Here is a 24862-nt window from a genome sequence, read left to right as displayed (position 1 = left end):
GTATAATACAGAGTATGACAGTCTCAAAGAAAACAACATAGCTAAAGGATTCCATGGGCGATGATGATGCATCAGAGTTTTCAGGTAAGAAATTTAGATCAGGATTTACCTCATGCTAGATGAAAGAGAGCCACCCAAGCTTTTTGTTGTTATTATGTTTTTTTTAAATCTCTCCTTCAGAGATCTGAAATAGTTTGTAATATATCTTTGTGTATTTAGGCATTTTTTTCCCTTGAAAGAAGGCTCATTGCTTTTTATCACATTTTATTTATTTTTATTTCAGCATATTATGGGGGTACAAATGTTTGGGTTATGTATATTGCCTTTGCACCACCTGAGTCAGAGCTTCAAGCGTGTCCATCCCCCAGACAGTGGGCACCAGACCCATTAGGTGTGAACATACCCATCTTCTTTTCCCCCTCCCACCTGCCCAACACCCTATGAATGTTACTACTATATGTGCACTTAAGTGTTGATGTTTTATATTTTAATATTTTTTGTTTTGAATTATAGACAATGTCAATTGAATTCTTCAAAGGGCAAAATCTAGATAGTTTATTAAGCAGTGAATGCTATATAATTTCTGAAGAAAATATAAGGGACTAGGTGAATTCCTTAAATTACCTGTTTTTATGTGTAACTCTACTAAGATTTTAGATCCGGTGTTTGATTTGCTTTTTGGAGAAAGAAATAACTCACATTGCTCTAGTTAATGATCCAAAGCAAGTTACAGGAAATCATCTCAAGATTATGATCTGGACATTGTAGATAATTTTAGCAAAAGTATCCTATAGATTAGATATTGAGGAAATTTTTATTGCTTGATCCCAAATTTTGCCTGAGTTGCTTTACACAAAGAATCTTCCTATAGAATAATATATGCAAAATATATGGCTTATTATTTTCTAAGGCTCTTGCTCTTAGAGGTGGTCAGATTTTCAGGGACAGTTCTTCCACATTCTACAGGATGTAGTCTGGCTGCCAGGATTCTGGGGACTAGTGGGAGAAGGGAGGTAGCAGGTCTCCAAATTCAGCAGGTACCTGTTTCACCCATTTCCAGTGTGGTACCTATTCTTGTATTGTGCGGACAGCCTCCCTTCCAGACCACCCTGTCTGTTTTGCCTTCTAAAGAAAATCAATTTCCTTTTTGATTAGGGGAGGCGAGAACATGTTGGGAGCTAGACTTTCAATCTTCCTCTTTTAGCCAACTTCCCCCCCGCCCCACTTCCAGAGGTACCTTGTGCCACCTTTTCTTGAGAATTTTGGGAGTTATGCGGTATAAATCAGCTTTCCCTAAATGCCAGTTTGGAATTCAGCTTTCTTGAGTCAGTTTTAAATGCTATGGATATTGTCTTCATCCTCACTGTCTTCATCTGTAAGAGTTCATGCCTTAAAAAAGAAAACCCTTCATTGAAGTTTTAATGGAATTTAAGGAGGGAGCTGAGCTGAGTATGTTTTCAACCAACCATCTTTACTTGGAAGTACTATTATCTCTTTTTTACGTTTTGCTTTGGTTATTTTCATGACTGCTGCCATGTAGTACGACTATAACTGGTGAGCTCGTATACTGTGGGACAAATGCTTGGACCAGGAAAAAAATATAACTCATGTCAATTAACATTATTGTATCCTAAAGTTTGACCTAGATTACTTTAAAGTAGTCAGTGTACTTTTTTATTAAATTCTAATTATTTTGTTTCCAAAGAACCTAGTGATTTAAATCTGTGTGTAAAACACAAGATCGCCTAATTTCCATTTACTGTTGTTGACTTAGGGAGGGTGGGCACTTCTGCAGAACTGCCATCTGGGACTTGATTTCATGGATGAGCTGATGGACATAATTACAGAAACTGAGATCGTACATGACGCGTTCCGCCTTTGGGTGACCACCGAGGTCCATAAGCAGTTCCCGATTACACTCCTTCAGATGTCCATTAAATTTGCCAATGAGCCTCCACAGGGCCTCCGGGCAGGACTGAAAAGAACATATGGTGGTGAGTCTGTGGGAGTTTTTTGTACTTACATTGTTTTCTTAAAGAAATTATAAAAAGCAGAATTAGCTAGGATACGGTTATGCCAAGTAGTGCTATTATTTAACCTGATGGGAAGGTGGTGGTCCCCTGTTGTCATCTTCGCTGTGGAATATGTCCCAGCAGTGTTGGGGAGTCAGAGCTGGGATTTCCTACCTTCAATTTTCCTATTTTCCCAGTATTGCTCTGCTTAAGCCTATGCTGTTCTCCAGCCAGACGCATGCCTTTTCTGTTGACATCAAGCATTGACAGTGTTGTCGTTTATGGTCTTTATGCTCCATACCTCAAGCAGTACAGTGGCCTCTTCCAAGAGCAGGGTCTACATTAAAGCGGTGGCATGCCTTCATTTCCTTAGGGCCATGGATCAGAACATGAGAGAAGTTAAAACTCAAATAGGAACAAAAACAGACAAAAGTGACCCTCCAGTCATGACTGGCACCGAGATTGTTCTCTCTGCTTTTCCTTCCTCTGCTTCATAGCTTTGTATCTGGGACTTGCGGTCATGAAACGAGTGTAGGACTTGGAGTCAGGAGTCCCGATTCTGGCCCTTCCTGGTGACAAACACTTGATTCTCTTGGGTGCTCGTCACTCACATAACCTGAGTTTCAATGTTCTCGTTTGTAAAGTAGGGACAATAAAATCTATCCAGGAGGATTGAAATAAATTGTAACTAAAATACTGTGTTTAATAATAATAATAAGAAATATACTCATTGTACTTCAATCTGAAAAAATCTGTGAAGAGATTTTTTTGGGAGTTGCTAACAGGACTCAAATTCTTGCCAATCTGTAAGATAATGTGGGGATAAAATAGAGGTGAAAGGATAATGGCAGTAAAAAATAAATCAAACAATATATAATTATGTATTCAATATAATATATAAATATATAATAATCATTATTTGGGGCATGTTTTCTGGTTGCAACGAGCTTCTATATGCACTATTTTAATTAACATTGAATTAAAGTTAACATTAATTAATTAGTTAACATGAATTAATGCCCCAAATATATGCCCAAAATGATAATGTAATAATAATTGTTATTAGTAGTAGTTACAGTATTTATTTTAACTGCCATTACCCTTCCATCTCTATTTCATCTCTGCATTATCTTGGTAGATTGGCAAGAACTTGAACCATGTTAGAAGGCTCCTTCCCTCCACCCCCAAATCTCTTTGAAAATTTTTCAGAGAGAAATGGCCTCTGGATACCCAGAAGTTAAATTACAATTGTCATATGAGTATAGTAAAACCAATTCAAAATAAGCAAAGTTTAATATCAGGAATTTACAATAGTAATTAGTTACTTACAAAAGTAATAAAAAATAAAGGCATTTGAGAGATGATACATTTTTCACCCAACTGACCACAACAGGTGTGAGCCAAGACCTGCTGGACGTGAGCTCTGGGGCCCAGTGGAAGCCCATGCTGTACGCGGTCGCTTTCCTGCACTCCACTGTCCAGGAGAGGCGCAAGTTTGGCCCCCTGGGTTGGAATATCCCCTATGAATTTAATCAAGCAGACTTTAATGCCACTGTGCAGTTCATCCAAAACCACCTGGATGACATGGATATCAAAAAGGTACTGCTGTGCACGCCTGCTGCTGCTGGTGCTTGCGGGCCTGGGTTGCTGAGCTCCACATAAACGCTGAGCTTTAGGGCAAACCAGCTGAGAGTGAGGATTTGCAGTGCTTGCAAAGGCATCTTTAAGTCCTAGCAATTTGGGTCACACTGGCCTCTTGATTTCAGGAAAAGAAATGGAAAAACTTTGATTATCATTTTATTTCTCAAAGGCAACTTGACATTCCAGATATGACAACCTAGGAGAAGCTATTGTTGGCGGGATGGATGGAGAAACTTGTTTTTTAAAATCCTAAAAAATGAAAATGAAAGCCTCGATTATGTTTGAAGTGTGTGCTTTTTAAAGAACTGTCTGAATATTATCAAAAAGTGGACTTTTTTTCTGTTAAAGTATGAAAACATATGAATGCATTAAGAGAGTCTATCTCAAATCATGGACATGAACTTTGAGTACTCCTTCATGTTTGCCTATTTAATTTTCTCTACACTTTGTCTTTGCATGACTGATGAAGAAGGGCTGCCTGAATGACATGGGTGGAAGTGAATGCATGCATGTTTCTTGGCAGGGAAAATGACGCAGAGACAGTCACCAGTTCTGCATAATGATTCTCTAATTTTTCCCAGAGCATCTCCTGGACCACCGTCCACTACATGATAGGAGAGATTCAGTATGGAGGTAGGGTCACTGATGACTACGATAAGAGACTGTTGAACACATTTGCTGAGGTTTGGTTCAGTGAAAACATGTTTGGACCAGATTTCAGTTTTTACCAAGGATATAATATTCCAAAATGCAGCACAGTGGATAACTATCTTCAATATATCCAGGTTTGTCAACTTCAGAATTTTATGCATATTGCAAATATCCATAGACATTTGACCTTTTTGATATTTATTTACACTGCATATACTGCTTTTAAATTGTTCATGGTGATATATGCTACAGCATTTGCTATAGATGCTTTCTTCATATTTTTATATTCATCTGATGATTGAAATATTTCTATTTGTTCTGAGTGTGTGTTGTGTGTGAATTCTTTCTCCATCCTCCTTCTGTTTTAATGCTTCAGGGAAGAGTTTTCTTTGGGGGGATGATAGATTGGGCAGATTTAGAACTAGGAGACCGACATAGATCACCTGGAGCTCTCTGGCCATGAGATGTCAGCTACCACAGCAGGAGGGCAAAGGCAGCTTGTAGACTCAATCTTTTCGATTTTTCAATCCTCTTGACTAATCCTGTGACATCTCTTCTTTAATCCTTGCCTAGTGAACAGTGTAGGGATGGGTCCAGGAACCTGCTTTGTATGAGAGCTTCCTCTAAGACACGGGTTCTCAACTTGGGCACAGTTGACCTTCGGGGCTGGCTAGTTCTCTGTCGCAGGGCTGGCCTGTTCTCTGTCGCAGGGCTGGCCTGTGCATCGCAGGGTGTCTACAGCATCCCTGGGCTCTATCTGCTAGAGGCCAGTAGCAGCCCCCTACACACGTGTGAGAGCCAAAACTGTCTCCTGACATTGCCAAATATCCGCTGAGGGGCCAAATTGTCCCCAGTTGAGAAACATCACTCTGAGAAGGGAATAAGGTAGGTTTTGACCGGAAATTTGGGAATATGTAGAGAAAAGAAATCTGATTTTCAAGGTGACTACATTTTCTGCCTCTATACTTTAAATTTATTGGAACGTTATTTAGCAGTGTCTTTGGTCTCTGTCTACGATTTATCTCGGAGTAAACAAACTAAAACACCACAGCCCCAAAAGGCTAAATGTATCTGTATATTTACAGGTTTTTTGATATATAAATGTAATGAGCTTATTATATATTATCACCTCTACATTTTTATTAATTCAAATCAAATATATTTGTCTTAATGTACTGCATGTGTTTTTAAATCATCAGAACTGAATAGGAAATGTGCCTATGAAGGTATAAATTTAGGGGTGCCTGAACATGTATACATTCTTTATATACTCCCCTTTCACAGTGCGTTTGAGGGAACTCATAAGAAGACGTGTGAAAAAACATAAAATAAGGGAGGAGGAAGGAGGGAAAAAAATGAATATGACAATAATTAAGGATAAGATTCATACATGTATGTCAAGTTGTAGATAAATTTGCCTTTTTTTTTAAGTGATTGAGGAAGGTTTTTGCCCATTTGTTCTTCTTCTGGCTGTTTCTCATGCTCCATCTCTCTGTTTTTCTCTCTGACTCTATTGCTCCCGCAATATTTCTCTCTTTTCCTAGTCTCTTTTTTCCCTGGGAGAGTACAACTCCCACCTGAGGCCTTATTCGGGCCGTGATTACTAAAACTGTCATTTCCCGGTATCTTATAAACATAATGACCATTAGTTATACAACATTTATTTAAACAACTGGTTAGAATTAGATTAGACCATCAGAAAACAAAGTACCAATCCACAGCTCCCTTCCTGCTTCACATATCATAAAACAATTGATTAAATTTTGCTTGAGGTGTAGACTTTAAAAGAATCATGAGCCTTTTTTTTTATGTTTCTCAATGTTAATTCTCTTTTCAAGGCAACTTTTGATTGTTTTCTGGAGGAATTATTGAGGTTTGTAGCCTGACACAAATAAGACATATCATGTAAATGCTTACCCTGATAAAAGCACTTTTACTCCCTGAGGCAGTATAATTTAACACGTGCTCATCCTGGGGTGTTTGTCGTTCAGAGCTTGCCCGCCTACGACAGCCCTGAGGTGTTTGGGCTGCACCCCAATGCCGACATCACCTACCAGAGCAAGCTGGCCAAAGACGTGCTGGACGCTATCCTTGGCATCCAACCCAAGGACAGCTCTGGTGCTGGGGATGAGACCCGGGAGGCTGTGGTGGCCCGGCTGGCTGATGACATGCTGGAGAAGCTGCCCCCTGACTATGGCCCCTTTGAAGTGAGTTGATGAAATCCTGACCCAGTGTCAGCTGGGGATATGTCTGTTTGGGGGAGTGAGGCAGAAGAAAGGAGGGAAAAAATTAATTTTTCTGAAATTAAAAAAAATTTATTTTAAAAACAGGCATCTGAAAGAGCCAGAAAAAAGAAGGTTTTGAATCCGTCAGTGTGTTTCAAAATATAAACAATAAGGAAACCTGTTGAGAATGTTAATTTTTATTGTTAATTTACAAGCATGTACTGACGGGTTAGGATTGCTTTTCCAGAACCTTCCCCAAGGTACTTTATGTTGTCATTTGTTCAAAGGAAAGCCATGTATTTTCAGAGTAATGCACCTGATTATTAAAAAAATACATATTGTGTAATTTAATGGACACCTTAAAATTCAGGCCTTGTTAATTTTAGGGAGTCTGTATTTATATCATTCCTCTCTGCACATTCCTCCTCTTACTAGTTTTGAAAATTGATGTGTTTTAGTGTATAAGTAGCTTTTAAGCAAATTTATAATTATAAAAGTTAATTTTTAGATATTTTAATGAATACTGTAAAAAGATTTACCCTGATAGTATTTTTTAAAGTCTTTGATAAAACCAAAAGTAAGTGGCTTGCTTTCCCTGCAGTCTTAAGAGATGGCCTGGACAATCGCATGGCACTTTTGGCACAGAGCCAGCGTGTTTCTTTGTACATTGTCCCTTTGCCACTTGGTTTTCAAATGGAATCCTGTAGCGTTTTGTGTCTTTTGCATCCTACCCTTTTCTACTAAGTGGGTGATTTTGGCTGCTGGCACTACGGTCAAACTCCAGGACCTGTCATCAAGGGGATAATTTTTCTGAAAGAATCTCTGATAACTTGCTTGGAGAAAATCAATACTGTTATCAGCTTTCATAAGCACTCTTCGTTATAGGATCAGGAAAGAGGTCATTCACAGCTAACAGGGGTTTAAATATTTACGAAGCAATAAAAATATCTAAAAATAGAATAAAAAGTACATAAATAAGCATAGTAAGTAGCAGCATTTAGAAAAGTCTCCCTCCAGCTGGGCGCGGTGGCTCACGCCTGTAGTCCTAGCACTCTGGGAGGCTGAGGCAGGTGGATCGCTCGAGGTCAGGAGTTCGAGACCAGCTTGAGCAAGAGTGAGACCCCGTCTCTACTAAAAATAGAAATAAATTATCTGGCCAACTAAAAATATATATACAAAAAATTAACTGGGCATGGTGGCGCATGCCTGTAGTCCCAGCTACTTGGGAGGCTGAGGCAGTAGGATGCTTAAGCCCAGGAGTCTGAGGTTGCTGTGAGCTAGGCTGATGCCACAGCACTCACTCTAGCCCGGGCAACAGAGCAAGACTCTGTCTCAAAAAAAAAAAAAGAAAAGTCTCCTTCCTTTTGCTGAATTTGTCAGTGCTACCTTAGGACAAAGCAAATCAGCCTAGCACAATATCTGACATATAGAAGACTCTCAACAAATACTTGTAGGATGATAATGAGTGGATGGATGGGTGGATGGACAGGTGGATGTGTGGATGGATGGATGCTTTCATGGAAAAAAAGAAAGCTTTTAAAATGGAAGTCTAGTTTTTTGAGACAGTCAGCATAATGGTTGTGTGTGTACATGTCTGCTTGTGTATGTATGTCTGTGTGTGACAGTAAGTGAATATTTCCCAATCAATGCATTTGGTTTTTGGAAGACTGCATGAGTGTGGTCATGCATTTAATGTTCTTCTGTGAATTTATGGCTGCCTGTTCTTTCCCACATGGTATGAAAATTTGGACTGGTCATCTAACAGGTGTTTTCTTTCTTCTTTTTTTCTGCCATTAAAAAAATAAAGGCTTATTATTTATGGAATTATAAGAATTTGGGCCTCTTCAGAAGCCCCAGGGCACCAGCTCCATAAAATCCTTAGTAGCTCTCTAATTTTTAATGCATGCTTTGAACGTCTCCATGGCAGGTAAAAGAGAGGCTGCAGAAGATGGGGCTCTTCCAGCCGATGAACATTTTCCTCAGGCAGGAAATAGACAGAATGCAAAGGGTACTCAGCCTTGTCCGAAGCACCCTGACTGAGCTAAAACTTGCTATTGATGGTACCATTATCATGAGCGAAAATCTACAAGATGCATTGGATTGCATGTTTGATGCCAGAATCCCTGCTTGGTGGAAAAAAGTATGTATAAACCTGCTTTTATCCTACCTAATCACTTATTGTTGTGAATAGTTGTAATTGGCAAGTGGAAAGCATCTTAGGATAATTTACTCAAAATGGTTCTTTTGCTTAGGGACTAAGCTCCTTATAGCCCTTTATTTTTAGGTTGTAAGTAGGGAAGAAATTATATAGCTATTTCCACATATCAGGTGTTTGGTGGTCAATTTACATGCATTATTTCATATGAATTTTGCATTTTATTGCCCTGATTTTACAGATTACAAACTTGAAGTTGGGAGAGGTTAAGTCTTTTCCCAGATCACATGTCTAAGAAGTCCAAAAATCAGAATTTAAATCCAAGCCCTTGGACTCCAAAGCCCATGATCTTAATTTCATAGATGGAAATGTGTCAAGATACACATATACATCAAAAGTCACACCAAAAAGAAAAAAAAAGTCCCTGCTGTTTCTGTAAATATGGTGTATAGTACGTAAATCTCAAAATAATAAGATAATAATTTAATAGCATGCTTACTGATTACCTGTTGGTAGTTGTGCTAAAGACAGATATAGTTTTAAGGAATAATTTTCCACTTGGAAAAGTGAAATGAGTTCCTGAGTGTCTTTATAAGTAGAAAAATAAGTGTGTTTTAGGAGAGGACATTTGAATGGATGGAGCCTAAATGACATTCTTTTCTTTGTGCTGTATTTAAGAGTATGTGTGTGTGTTGTATATGCACACCCATTTTATGGGGAAATGTAAATGAGATCGTGAAGATTGATTATGGTGGAGAAAATACATGGGAAAAGAGCGAGCATTGTTGTCTTCTAGAACGTATTTCCTGGGAAAATTTGGATCTGCCACCTGGCTTGTTTTCCCTCTGACCTCTGCCATCATCCAGGGTGACCCCACCCACCGTGTGAACGCATTAAAGGTTGGCCTGACAGCTCATTCTCACAGTGTCTCTGCTCCCAAGACTCTCCCTTCTCCACTTCACGATGCATATGCCCTGCCATACCTGGAAGTTAGAAGGAGGAGGAAACTAGGATATAAATGCAGGTATAGGGATGCGACAGGATTCACTCCTTTATAATCTGAAGTTATGAATGTAAATGAAACCATGGAAGGAATATAGGAATGAAAAAAAAAACATGCTCCTCCAAACAGAACAGTGTTTGAAGATGACAAGATTTAAAGTGAGAGTGTGGGAGTAGGGGAGTGAAGTGGGATGGACATTAGGGTCATAACAGAGCAGAAGGTCATGAGATGAGAAAGTAGGATATTAAATGGGTCATTCACATGGATGGTGAAGTCACCCTAAAATGATTAAGAAAAGTAAATGAAGGCAGCATATGGGTTGCATGAACTTACTCTGGGCCAGAATACCTGGGTTCAAATCATTTCTCTTTTGAGCGTGCAACCTGGGGTAAGCTAGTTGGCTTGCGGTGCCTCAATTTCCTTATCTGTACAATGGTAAAATGGAAATGATAGTGTTATGTTAATTACTAGCATTTTGTGAGGATTAAATGAATTGATACACACACACACACACACACACACACACACACACATATATATATACACATGCATATATATAAAGTGCTTTGAACAGTGCCTGGGATATTGCCAGTGCTATGTAAGTGCTGTGTTTATTATTAGCAAAACCACACTACCACCACCACAACGACCACCACCATCACTACCTCTGTCATCACTACTGCCACCACCTGCACCTCCACCACCTCCACCACCACCATCATCACTGCCTCTACCAACCACACCAATATGACGATCACCACCACCTCCTCCTCCACCTCCTCCTCCACCTCCTCCTCCACCATCACCACCACCACCACCAACACCATCATCATCATCATCCTGCTTATTTAAGTGGAAGAGTAAACCAGAAGCCAAATTCCTTGATGAATAAAAGGCAGTGACCAGTAGGGGACAGAAACCTGAAGGGGTAAGGACGGTATGTCCACATGACATGAGACTCAAAGGAAGAGAATGATGTGACATGATGACCTGACAATCACAGTCAGAAATGACAAGGGCATCTACTCCTCCCCTGGTTCTGAGGGCTGTGGGGTATGAGGAAAGCAGAAGTCTACATTTTGAGAAGGCTGCAAAGGAATCAGTCTGTCCTGGGTGGGGGTGGGGAACAGACTTGAGTCAAGAGAGGGGTGGAGGAATGCTCAGAAAAGAGGCTGAAGATCTAGAGGAGTTTTCTGGCCATGGCACTGAAGATGCTGAAGGGCCATTGGGAAGGCTTGGGAGGCAGGAGGGCTGGGGTTGGGTCAGATTGAGGGAGGGTCAGGGAGGGTCACATGTAGAGGTAAAATTGGGGCACGGGGGAGGCTTGGCTCTCTGCTGGCTACCTGGCTAAATGGGAAGGTCATAAGACTTGTTTAGTGTTGATGCTTGGATATCTCACCCAGGGCGTTGGCAGATTCCAAGGCAGTGAGTGCTGCAGGCAGCATAGAGTAAGTAGGGCGGCTTCTTGTCATCTTCTCCATCTTATTTTCTTATTTTATCACACCACCATCCATCCCTCCAGCCACATGGCTTACAAACTCAGAATCAGGTTTGACTAGACTCCTTTATTTCCTTCTCACATTCAACAAATTCATTGCCAAGGGTGGGGAGATTTCTGTCTGGATTGCCTCTTCTCATTGCCAAGCTCAGAGGGAGAGCCTTTCGGGTCACTGGCCTTTCCTGGTTCCTTCCCTGTGAAACCAGCTCCCCCAGCCCAGCCAGCACCTGGTAGGTTCTGGAACAGGAATCTTTGCCAGGAGGCAATCTCATTAACAGCTCCCTCTGCCCTCAGACCAAATGTCTATAAACACATCTCTTTAACACCCCTGTAAAGATAGGATAGAATGAGTTATTTAATTCTTAAATTATGTTCTTTTTATTCAGGTTTTTATTTTACTCAACTTCATTATCAGTCTTTGGAATCTCAGTAGCTCTTGAAAAATAGGCAAATTAATTCTTAAGCTATTTGAAATTCAAGTGGTATACCTACATAGGTTGATTGCTACATTTATTTGTACCTAAAATATTACAATTACAGCAAAATGTTATCAATCAATGATTTAACCTACCAGTGCCGCTGCTGATAACATTAGTGACATATCCATGCCAATTGTCATAATAGAAATTCCACAAATGAATTCAAGAGGAAAGTTAGAGGCAATAAATGTAAATAATTTGTGGATGGTAAAAGGACCTGGGTTTTCTTTTTTTGCTCCTTAATGAGAGGAAATAAAAGTGTATTTTGAAGGGACAAACACTCCAGAAAATAGCTGTTTTTTACTTCATTAAAAACAAGTAGAGCAAGTCTCCTACTATTTATTATCCACAGACTATATTTTAAAGTGCTGATGATTTATCTTGATGAGGCCATGAACATATTTATGTACATAGAAATCCTATTTTATGTTGTACTGATTGAAATTGTGACCTAAGGAAAAAATGTTAGGAGCCTGTTAAATTTAATTCAATAAATTGTTTTGATTCCTTTATAGCCAAATCAGGGATGAATATATTGGTAAGTGGGAAAGGATTCATTTGACATCAGGCATCTTGAACAGCTCTGTGAATTGATCTGTTACCCATGTGACAATTATCTGGTTCTATTATATCTTAGTGTCATTAATATCATTAAGGAGAAAGAATAATTTGCAAAGCTTATATATCAGAATCCAAGGGAAATTAATTCATGGCTTAGGGGCTTTTTCATTTTAAAAGTCAAATTGATATTTTATCATTATTTTTCAGTGAACATAGCCAGTTTACACTGCAGAATTAAACTTAACACTGATTAATCGTCTTAATGTATGCATTTCAGGCTTCTTGGGTTTCAAGTACGCTGGGCTTCTGGTTCACTGAACTTATAGAAAGAAACAGCCAATTTACCTCTTGGGTTTTCAATGGCCGACCCCACTGCTTTTGGATGACAGGCTTTTTTAACCCCCAGGGATTTTTAACTGCAATGCGACAGGTAATAGCTCTGATTTGCACCTGTTGGTTGTGTTATTATAATTTTCCTCTACAGGGTTTTCTTCTTTCATTATAGTTTTAAAGACTGTAATAAGACAGAGAATGACTGTCTCTTTTTGGTACTAGCAGTTATATTGTCATGAACATAAATCCAGCCACTTGTTCTCAGGCTGCTAGCTTGAATTTTAAAATGTTTTTTATTTTTGTGTTTGATTTGATTTTATATTTCTTTTTAAAGTCTAAGTGGCTAAATTAGGACATAGGTATTTTTTCATGAGAGAATCTTTTTAATTCTTTAAATATTTTTCTACTTCCTTTGAATTAGGGTAATTGGAAGTTAAACTTTCATTATTATTATGCTCTTTCTATTAAGACAAACCTCTAATTGCTGCTTTCATCCTTTGCTGCCCTGAATAGGAGATAACTCGGGCCAACAAAGGCTGGGCTCTGGACAACATGGTGCTTTGCAACGAAGTCACCAAATGGATGAAGGACGACATTTCTGCCCCTCCCACAGAGGGTGTCTATGTCTATGGCTTGTATCTTGAAGGTGCTGGCTGGGACAAGAGGAACATGAAACTCATTGAGTCAAAACCCAAAGTGCTCTTTGAGCTGATGCCTGTCATAAGGATTTATGCAGAAAACAACAGTAAGTTGTCTTGTACATTCAGTGAAGGTTGTTATTGTTGAGTTGGATGACATTATAAGCACAGGAATTTATTATTTTTGTTATCATGTAATACAGATTTTACTGTCTTATGAACGAGCTCTGTATTCACATCCACGTTTAGTGAGGAGTTATTGGTCTCTGGACACTTTCTTGAGCATCATTGGGGAGGCAATAGTTCTAGATAGTTCTTGCTTATCTAATAAAGCAGATAAAATATACATGGGTACTCACGAAACATTCACTGATGAGATGAGAAAGAAATTGTATAGTTGGCATAGTTAATACATGGTGGGAAGGGGAGGGTAAGATAACAGTGAGACCAAGTGGTCAGGGGCTGGGTTGTAGAAGCTTTGGGCCTCACTGGGCCTCTAAGAGTGGATATGTGAAGTGGGGTGACTGGTGATAAGAAGATGTTCTAGGGGGGACTGCACAGGGCTCACCTGGAGGCTGTGGCTCTACCAGCTTGGAGGTCTGAGCCAGGTTATGAAATCCAGATTGAATTCAGGGCCGTTGAGCTCAATCCTATAGCTAATGGTAACATGTTGGATTCTTATTTCATCCTTTGAATGTAATAACACATCTGTGAAGCACATGTTATTAGACTTTGACAAAATCATCAATACCTAAACTATTTTCCATTGTTGGCTTGACGTTTTCTGGAGGCTTTTGTTGTTGCATTTAACTCAGCTAGTATCTCTTCAGCAATAACCACCTTTTAGCATACAAGGGAATTCTCTGTTCATTTTAGAAGCACAAGCCATAAACTCTAGAGGTAGCCCTGATAGGGGATCCCAAGGGAGTACTGAGTTCATGATAGAAGCACAGAAGATTATAACAAGTAAAAGGATAAAATAATCTCTCTTTAAAAGACAACTGGTAATATGCCTAATCCTTAGATAAGTAACACATTTGAAAACATGGGTCAGGAAAAAGAGTGTCATCATCAGATTTTCCTTATGGAAGGTGCATGCCCAGAGGAGTGAGGGTGGAGAATAAAAGAGGAGGGTCTGAGACAGAGGGAGCCAAGAGAGAGGCCACTGGAGCAAGTGATAATGAGTAGAGGCAGCAGCAAAAGGGTGGAGAGGACAGGAGGGAGGTAGGTATGAACAATAGCTGGGACCTGGAGAAGACCTGAGCATCCTTTGGATGAGTGGAGGGAGGGAGAGAATTGAGAATGGCTTTAAGATTTTGGATTTCTCATCGGCATCAGTGTATGTGGGTTGTGATTGGCTGGAAGAGACCCTTACACAGAAAATACAAGGATCTTAAAAACAGAGGGATGGTGTCCCAGAGTAAGAGCAGTTGAAGCCTATCTTAGTGTGGTTTCTCCAGGCATCTGTGTTCCCAGTGGGGCATGTGACTGCCAAGATTTCTCTCCAATAAGCTTAAGTAGGCTGCTGCCAGAGTTGAAATAGAAGCTCAATTCCTGCCATGCCACTATCCCTTTATATTTAAGTTTATATCACCATTCTAGAAGGGCATAACTTGTTCATTATATGTCTCTGTTTGCAGAGGGATGAGATGGGTATAAGAAGTTATTTACGATTTATGGTGGGCTTTCCAATTCTTGAACCAAACTCTATGCCACATTCTCCTGCAGAGACAGGGATGGAAGAGCAGCACCCATGTATTCTTGAATTACATCACTGCCCCAGCCTTCTTGGGTCCTAGAAAGCCCGTCTCCCCACAGTTCACCCCGGACTCTGGTTTCATACCTACTCACCTGGGAAGTTTTGAGTTAGTCTTAGAATCATGACTTCAAATTCATTCTCTTTGACTAGTGAACAATAGAGGAGGAGAATGAGTGTCTTTCAAAAAGGTACCAAGTCTGCACTTGGTTTTGGATAAGATGATGTAGAGGCGCCGCCCCTGATACATTCAGGAGAGTTGTTTGGTAGACTCTCAACAATATCAATAAGGATAACAACAAAATTAAAGGAAAAAACCTTACTGATTTCTTTTTAATTCATATTATGTGCCAAGCCTTCCCTGAAACATTCCTTTTTTTTTCCTTATAATGACCCCGAAAGGCTATTATTCTAATACATATTTTATCTTTACTTTAGCAAGAAGATGCTAAGTCTCAGGGATGTTAAGTGGTTTGCATACAGTTCAACAGCTGCTAAGCAGTACAGCTGGGATTAAGCCTAGGTTTACCTGACTCCAAATCTGGGCTGGCTCCTCCCAAAAGTTTAGATCTGGGATTTAGAAGATAGGCTCAGTCTAGGATAATTGGATGTCAGCAGTGTTTAGGTAGATAACAAAGTTTCCACATGAAGGTGGTTCTTCAGGTAGAAGGCGGAGATGGGGTAGGGGTTGGAAGAGTTCTCTCTGACATTTATGGAGAGTGTTTTACAGGTGGCTTTCACACCATGTCTCATTTAATCTTCACGACAGTTTGCTAAGAAACTTTATGTTTGCTTTGAGGACAAGCTCAGAACGGTTATGTAATGTGTTGAAGGGGCTAAGGATTACTCTAGGTGAGGACCAGTGTTTAAAGGATGAAGGAAGACGAGGCTGTGAAGGGAAGAGTTGAGCATCAGATAAGGATCATGAAGGATCTCAGCACACTGCTTGGCGCATGGTGTTGCTCAGAGTTTCTTAGTTGAATCAGAAAGGATAAATGTATCTGCCTGGGCTTAGGCAAGCATCCGACCTGACACTTTGAATTTACTGGTTCTTAGGGTGCTATGAAGTCCTGCAGCAGTGACTATTTTACAGAAATAATAATAAAATGTTCTTTTAGCAAAAAATGGTATTTTATAAATTTTGCTTTATCATATCATTGCCTGTAATCAACATGCTGTAGAAATATTTCCCTTATAAAGTGAAAGGAAAATCTTTCTCAATTTGAGTTAGGTGTTACTTTTTCTTTTTCTTCATGACTGTACTATAAAAATCCATGGCAATTTGACATTGAACATCTCAGCATGCTAGTAATAAAGAAATAATTGTATAACACTGGCAATTCTTTATTATTTAAGAGCAGATTTTTATGGCAGAACTGTACTCACCCTGCTGGGCTTTAGTTGGTGGTGATGCTCAATAGCAGCAGGTAAAGGAAAAAATAAAATAAGTGAAGGAAAAAGGACTTAATTTCAACATATTTTAAAAAAGAAAACTTTAGTTCTTTCTTTCTTTATTTTTTTGGTGGAAACTTGTTTTGCCACATAGCTTTGTTGTTGAAGATGTGTTTCTTTAATGATGGAAAACTAACATTCCTATTACTCTTTTCATGCTATACATTTAATTTTTATTTATTTTTGGTAATTGACTAGGGCTCTAATTGACATAAAGGGGTATAGCATCATAAATGATCCCAAAACACTTCAAGTGCAGCATTTTAAAATTAGAATGCTTATAGTTAATAGTTTTACATTAATATAAAGGACCATTTCTCAGTTTAAATAATGCATCATTGAAATTGAGACACAGCACTCCAGCCCAGGCAACAGAGTGAGACTCTGTCTAAAGAAAAGAAAAAAAAGAAAAAGAAATTTAGACACAGGATTGGTTTATTTGTTTCCAAAAAGAAGGAGTCTAGATATTTATTTTAACTAAAAATTGAATGGTACACGCCCAAATGTTTTTTTAAATTCATGTTTCTTGCTAGGGTATCATGAAAAAGTCACCAAGATAGTACTAAATCACCAGGAGGGTAAAGCCACACACACACAAATTCTAGATCTTCTATTATTAAAGCAGGCTGGAAAGGGGCAGATATAGGAACGATATGTCTCTTTACAGATTTATTATATGGGCAGAGTGATGCTTCTAAATGAACTTTAGTATTGTAGCTGATGTGATGGGAAAACTCTGATGGATATTTGGGGACAATGAGGCAAGACTTATACCTCTGATCACTAAATTGGGCGTGAGAGAGGTCTCAGGGTCCCTGAAGCTACCTGGCTATTTCCTGCTAAAGAAAAAGTGTACCTAAGAATGCCCTGTGACTCACTCTGACCTGACACTGTGCAGGTGTGGGCCTGGGGTGGGGAGAGCCACAGTGGTGACCAGGGCTGGAGAACTCAGCCCCTCAGCCCTGCGGCCTTTGATCCATTTTCAACTTGTAAACCTGGAACTCTGGCAAAGTCGTGGGGAACGTGAGTTTGGGGAATTTGCTTCAGTGAAAAGGTAGGTATGTAAGTATATGCACATGTATGTGCACGTGGGCATAGCTATGTGGAGAGAGAGAGAGAAAACATATCAAGCAACACATTATAGGTGTCTACTACATCCGAGGCATTATACTATACCAGATATTCACATATATTAACTTATTTAATCTTTACAGCAACTCTTTGAAATATATCAGCCTCATTTTTCAGATGGGGAAATTAAGGTTTAGAGACACTAGTAATTTGCCCATGATTCCTGGCTACCAAGTGGCAAAGCTGGTATCTGAATCACATTGGTCTGTCTTGGGGTGTATGCAAACCTTTGGGAATCCCTGTGATTAGTGCTCTGCTTAACACTGCATTTAGAGTCCTCTTGGTACCTGGCATGAAACTTGCAAATAAAGGCTAAACTCAAAACGGGGACAGCTCCCTGGCATACTGAAGCCCTGAGTTAATTTTTCTCAGGTACTTGGTAAAGTCCCTGTGAGTAGTGGGAGGGCAGTGAGAACCTCTGCCCCTGCACATGGGCTCTCACTCCCGCGGCTCCTCCATGCTGCAGGATGAAGGTGCTCACTCCCACGTTCTCCAGGAAAGGACTGTGAGCCGGGGGCCGGGATATTTGGGTTGTTCTCCTGGCTTCATCACCTCAGTAATTAGTCATGTGGCTTTGGAGGAGTCTCAAATGTGCCACAGATTGAACATGGGTATCTAATTCTCTCTACTTCATTTTCACATCTTCCTGCAAAGACATGGAGGTACACAGGCATAGTACATCCCAAATATTGCAGAGATTAAACGCACAGGCTATAAATCCATTCTTACCAGGTTTGATTCATAGTTGTCACTATAGCTTTATAAACTTGGACAAGTAACTCATTTCTTTATGTTCCAGTGTTCTAATCTGTCAAATGATCCAATAATAGTACCCATTGCATAAGGTTGTTGACAGAATTAAGCTGACAATGTCAAGCACATAGTAAGCACATAATATATACTTTTTAAATTACTGCTATTATTAAAATGTTTAAGTCTCATGACTTTTAAATGATTTAAAGAAATACTGGATATAACAGTGACCTGTCAAGTAACTTAAATGTTGTTAGCAAAAGGCAGGTTAAATGAAGGAATGATTTAAAGGTTATATGAAGACTCTCCATGTAACTTGGTTATTTTGAATATTGTATGGAATATATGTAATGTATTTTAACATTTGGTTGAAAAATGTAGGATATATATGAAAGTTACATGGTTAGAAAGTGAAATTTCCCAAGGTGTTTTATTAAAACATTTAGGATCCTAAAGTGTAGAGCTCACCAATTTACACAACTTCTTTTCTCTGTTCCTCTCTGTGGAACCCTAAGGCTTTAAACATACTTGGCTGATTTGTTCTACCTACCTAGCATGCTTATTTTTGTCTTCAAAGTTATTTGTATAAGCAGGGGAATGGTTTAGAATCATCTGTTTATGTAGTTGTTTAGCATCTGTCAGCATTTTTACTGTAAAATTACATTTTCAGTGGCTTCTAATCTTGCTGCAGAAGTTTGCTGCATGCTGTGATTTGGCATGGGCACCTTCAGTTCTGAAGCAATTAAAAATAAATAAAATTGGATAAATAGTTCAGAGAATTATTTTTATTTTTCACTTGCTTATTGAATAGAATGCTATTTTTCCCCTCCATTTTTCTTTTGGGTTTGAAATCCATGTAGTCAAATAAGTCCCAGGGTGTAATTATGGTTTTCATTAAGTTCAGATGTAAGACATCAAAGACTTATTTCAAGGATTATAAAATGGTTGTTAATCAAATTTGCATCAAGAAGAACAATTAGTTATATATTTGTTACATGTTTACAGATCCCAGGATTAAAGGGTTTAAATGTATCTGTTAGTATAGTTAGTATTAACTGCATTCCATGATTTATTGTCATTCACTTACTTGTTCAGAATTTTTATATATATTTGCTTAATTATTATTACCAGTGATATCTTCATAGAAATTGAAAAAAATTGCACCTAGTCTTAAAAATTGGGCATTATATTGTTTTAGGTTGTTTCTAATGGTTAATTTCATGGGATTAGGCAGTTGTAAAATACTGTAAAGTATCTATGAGTGTTGTTTTAGAACAGAGTTTCTCAGACTTGGCACTATTGACAGTTTTGGTCTGGAAAACTGTTGTGGGAGGAGGTCCTGTACATTATAGGATGTTAGCAGCATCCCTGGCCTCTAACTAGTAAGATTCTAGTAAGAAGCCCACAGTTGTGATAATCAAAAATGTCACCAGATATTGACAAATGTCCCCTGTAGGTAGAATCACTCCTTGTTGAGGATCACTGCATTAGAATATTTATTTGATATTGAAACTTACATATAATATTATCATATTCAAATATTTAACTTCTTCCAATAAAACCAATTAAATCTACAGTGAGTATATAAAAACACATGGCACAGTAGGTTGAAGGTTCTGTGGGTCAAATAATGAGACTTCAATTTCTGTTGTGCTTTGATTTTACAATTTGCTACAAAGAGCCAAATTACTGAGCAAGTTAGTTTGGGGAAATAAATTCAGTGAATCTGATATATTAATATTGCATTAAAAAATTACTGTTTCCATGTTTCTGTGCCCCTGTTTGTAACACTAATTCATGAAAGCAAAGTTGTTCTCATAGTATGTGATTTCACCTCAATAGTTACATAAGAGTCATTTATAACATTGCATTGGCCTTCCGGAAAAGTACAAGGATAGGTACGGACACAACTCTCTCCTTAAAAAATGTATAACCTGGAAGAGAATATAAAATAATATACTACCTCCTGAGATGGATGTTATGAGATGTGCAGATAAACTACTGTGGGCAGTGTGGATTTCACAAGAAACTGATGAAACTTAAACTCTCAGGCTGCTCACAAACAGAGGCTCCTTCCAAAGCCTAATTTCATATTTGTAAATTTTTACTCTTTTTCTTAAAGAAGGCTCCCATGAGCTGTGTATGTAAGGCCTCCCAGACCTGGATCAGTCCCTGAGCATGTGGTGTCCAAGGCTGGAGAGAGAGCGTGAGCTCACAGTTAGAGATGGATGTATTAGAGAGGCTCTCTGGAGGATGGGCATGCACAGGTTGTCTCATTGCGTATGTGGTTGTGGAAACTGCATCTATTCTTCTACTCCAAAAAGGTAGAATTGACTCTCAGGGAGCTGAACCTCTGCTTCCCAGCCATTTTTATTTCTCTACATATGTGGAGCATTCACAACACCTAGTTTGGCAGGGTGTGGGGTTGGGGACCCTCCATCCTGTGATTTAAAGTGTGTTTGGACAATGGCTCGGATGGAGGGTTGAAGATTTTGAAATAATAATAGTGAAGTAATGCCTGATGTCTGATTAAAAGTGACACAGCACTTGTGCCAAAGGCAAGCCATAAGGAAAAAGAGAGGCTGTGCATGCCCAAGGTTTGGTGCAAGGAGAATGAGAGCAGGGGGTGTGGAGTTGACAGGTAGAAAGCAGAGGAGGAAGCACGTGGGCAGAGATTATGTCAAGGGCACTGGGCAAGGGACCAGTGGGGGACCCTGGAAGCTGTCTGGGTATCTTGCCATAGCCAATGGCACCATATGTGAGTGTCTGCTTCATATCTAGGAAGAATTCCCATATTCTGCCAAGCCCGTCTCTCTTTGGAATGAGCTTCAGAATGCACAGGCTTGGCTCTGGATTCTCTTTGGGCTCTTAAGTTAGAAATTCACCAAGTTCCTTTCTTTTATGATTCTTTTTGTAGCCTTAAGAGATCTTCGGTTTTACTCCTGCCCCATCTATAAGAAACCAGTTCGAACGGACTTGAACTACATTGCTGCTGTGGACCTCAGGACGGCTCAGGCCCCTGAACACTGGGTGCTCCGTGGGGTCGCCCTTCTCTGTGATGTCAAGTAACGTGGGGGGAGTGCCCCACCCAATACTTTGGAAAATGCAAGATCTGAATTTATGGTAACCTTTATTCCTCTGTGAGTGCTGGACAGTTGTATAAATCAGTTTGCTCATGCACTTACTGAGCTGCGTAGGTTTTCCCCGCTCCTTAATTGCATGCTTAATTGCATTTTACCTGCTTCATCATTAGTGACCAATGTCTGTGTTGAAAAAGTTATTTAGTGATCTAAAAGTAAAATTTACAACTTCCTAATGAAGTATGGCCCTCAAATCCATAGTAATGCATTTTCTTACTTCACTCTCAAGACTGATGAGAGTAAACAGACAATATTTCTCTCAAAGGGATTATTCTGTTAATGTGGCCTGGTAACAGCCAAGTTCTCTCAGGTAACAGGGCAGGTTTGTGCTGATTTTGCTTCTGTTGCCTTTTGCATTTAGGTCAGGTTAAGAGATTTATTTTCAGGACTTCAAGCAACCAATTAAAAACACCTTTTAAAAATAGAAGGAAACAGAAGAATGTGTTAAGAATGTTAATAGACAATTTATGTAAATCTATCTAATAAACATATAGAATAATGTTGAATCCTACTTACAATTAATAATGAGATACTGATATCTCTTATAGTAAAAAATTAAAACTAAAAGTGAATCATAGTGTGTTCTCTGTAAAACTGATACACTCACAAGTTGTTAGAGCAATGTAAATCGACCCAACCTTTTGGTAAAATAATTACATTAAACACAGAAAGAGCCATGAAAATGTTCACATGTTTTGATAATCATTTTCTCTATTCCAAGGAAACAATTAAAAGAGTGAAAAAAATTCTATATAAAATTGTATGTAATAACAGAAAAAAAATGGAAATGCTTGTGTTCAATAGTAAGGCTATGCTTAAGGAAATTAGGAGGTATTAGGCAGACAGGAAAAAATAATCTTAAAGATTTCACAATATGAAAATGGTAAACACCTATAATTAAGTGAAATGATATAATTTTTAAAATATTGAGTACACTGTGATTATAACTATGAAGCATATTTGCATGTGGACAAAAAGTAAAAATGTGGAAAAATAAAAATACATGTGATAGTATGGCAATAGTTATAGTTGGCTTGAAACAAATGTAATGATTAGAAGAAAAGAACAGAAAAAGAATAAAAATCTTGGTGTGTTAGTGATTTCACATGAGCTTTTATTAATTAGGAAGTATATTATCTAAGGAACTTTTCACATATTTTTATTTTAAATTCTGGTTATATATTATAAACTGCTTCATCTTTAACCTATTGACTAGAAAACTTGGTCAGTATTAAATTAGAATTGTGGTCTACAAACCCTTGGCTAGTTTTGGATCCACATAACTGCAGTTTTTTGTGTGATTTTTTGGGTGGTGGCTACCAGGAGACAGGCGGGGGTCCCTTTCCCCAGGCTCTGCTGTGCACAACCGGTATCAGTATTTTATGCTGATGACGATGAGAGTTGGTCTGGAGCGGTTCCTGTGACTCCTACTGTCTTAGATGATCCTGTTTTCATTTGAGCAGTTTCTTTTGGTGTGGATTAATATATCAGTTGATTGGTGTGGACTGTGGTAAAACAATCATTTTATTTGGAAGAACAAGTAATGGCAATGTGAACATGATGTGAATTAATAAAATGGCATTAGTAAATGACTGAATTGTAATTGTTATTTATTAGAAAGGGGGTAATTGACACTAAGTATCCAGAAGTAAGCTCTCTAAACTGGATTTTTAATCAAATAATTTGAAAATGTATCATTCACATAATTTTGTGATATATACCTGTTATTACGTATGTGCAAATCTTGGAGACCCAAGGTAGGAAAGGACACAATGGAAACAACTAGGCAATTTTAGGAACTAATTCGTTCGTCCTGGTGTGTCTCTGCAACAGTGCTGAGCCAGTGAGGCCCTTTCTGCTTAGTTGCTCCTCCCTCGCCCCAGCTCCTCCCACAAAGGTGGTAGCTGCTCCACGGAGTCAGGTGGGCAAGAAAGGACCCATTGGTTGAATCTGCCACGTGACGGAGAGAGTCCCCCACGGCCTTGGACATGGAGAAAACCACAGCCGGGGCTTGGTAGCATTGCAGAGCCATAGAGCAGTCTTCTCATCTGTCTCGATAATGATTTATTTTAAAAAAGTATTTATTTCGTACCTGCTATGTGTCAGGCACTCTACGGCACTGGTGGTACAATGGTGAAAAAGAGATGTCACAGTGCTCGGTCCCACAGAATTCACCTCAGAGGAATAGATGCAGAAAATAAGCAATCATTCAGGTACGTATCAACTTATGCCTGATCTCAATTTATGATCATATAACATGACATTCGTGGGGTATATAGACAGCAGCATAAAGGTTGGGGCTTAAGTGCTATGAAGGAAAATACAGGAACTATGAGCAAAGAATAACAGGGGAGACCTCAGCACACCAGCTGTGTCACTGATTAGCAGGCAGACGCCATGCTACAGTGTCGCCATTTATTTTCATTTATTTTAATTTTTTATTGATATTATCTTCAATTGATGAATCAATTGTATTACATTGATGGAGTACAATTTGCTATTTGATATTTGTATACTATGTGGAATGATTAAATCAAGCTAATTTACATATTCATTACCTTACTTGATATTTATTTTGTATTTTTTTAAATATAAAATTTACTTTTTTAATTGACACATAGTAATTGTACACATTTATGAGGCACAATGTGATGTTTCAATACTTATCTATGTAGCATGATGATTCAATCTTAGTAGTGTATCCATCAACTCATGCATTTATCATCTTTGTGGTGAGAACATTCAAAAGCCTCTCCTATTTTTTTGCCATTTGCTTTTAACTAAAGACACAGAATCTAACAGCAGCGAGGTGTTCCCCTGAAGCAGAGCAGCCGCTTTACATCCTTGCCTGTCTTTCCTCCAGTCCTCTGGTGTCCTTGTGTAGCCCACGGTTGCTGGTGACCCTCTCTGTGCAGGTAGGTCCTTCCAAAATTGAGACAAAACAGAAAATCTTGTCTCATAAAGGTCTGTCCTTTTACGCTTGGGGCATACATCACCATTCCGTAGAAACTTACCTTGGCCCTCTCTGAGCTTCCCTTTAAGGGACAGTTGGCAAATATTGAACCAACTCTGCGCTTGGGAGGCCACGTCCCCATCAGGGAACAACACAGAATCGTGGTCCAAGTGTTCTTGGGCAACATCTCTACCCTGGACGCTCTTTGCCTGCAGAGACTGAAGTTGACTGGGCCATAAGGAAAGGCAGCTCTGAGGAGGTGACATCTAAATTTAGATTTGAAGGAGGAAGGGAAAACATCTCAGACTCACAAGGACTGAGGACTGGCTTCTTGCTCCCTGAAGGGAGAAGGTGGGCACAGTATCTGAGGGAAGATTGGCTTGGAGACTTGGCTTGGAGTTGAAGGCTTCTTGCTTTCTCCTTCCTCCCTCCCTCCCTCATTTCCTCCCTCCCTCCCTCATTTCCTCCCTCCCTCCATTTC

At 39.1% G+C, this 24862-nt stretch overlaps 1 protein-coding gene across 1 annotated transcript in view; it reads left to right on the top strand.

Annotated features, from left to right (window-relative positions):
* DNAH5 (dynein axonemal heavy chain 5) overlaps nt 1-21604 on the top strand; it is a 193791-nt gene extending 172187 nt beyond the window's left edge. Inside the window, exons 72-79 of the mRNA XM_045565937.1 lie at nt 1775-1994; nt 3406-3611; nt 4235-4438; nt 6296-6511; nt 8457-8669; nt 12503-12655; nt 13072-13303; nt 21206-21604. Coding sequence (XP_045421893.1) covers nt 1775-1994; nt 3406-3611; nt 4235-4438; nt 6296-6511; nt 8457-8669; nt 12503-12655; nt 13072-13303; nt 21206-21357 — 1596 coding nt within the window. The 3' untranslated portion in view covers nt 21358-21604. The remainder of the gene's footprint in view (nt 1-1774; nt 1995-3405; nt 3612-4234; nt 4439-6295; nt 6512-8456; nt 8670-12502; nt 12656-13071; nt 13304-21205) is intronic.
* Nucleotides 21605-24862: the final 3258 nt, after the last annotated feature.

This window comes from Lemur catta, chromosome 12 (genome assembly GCF_020740605.2).
Source record: "Lemur catta isolate mLemCat1 chromosome 12, mLemCat1.pri, whole genome shotgun sequence".
NCBI classification, from domain to species: Eukaryota; Metazoa; Chordata; class Mammalia; order Primates; family Lemuridae; genus Lemur; species Lemur catta.
The sequence above is the reverse complement of the archived record's forward strand: the minus strand, read 5'-3'. Positions and strand labels throughout refer to the sequence as shown.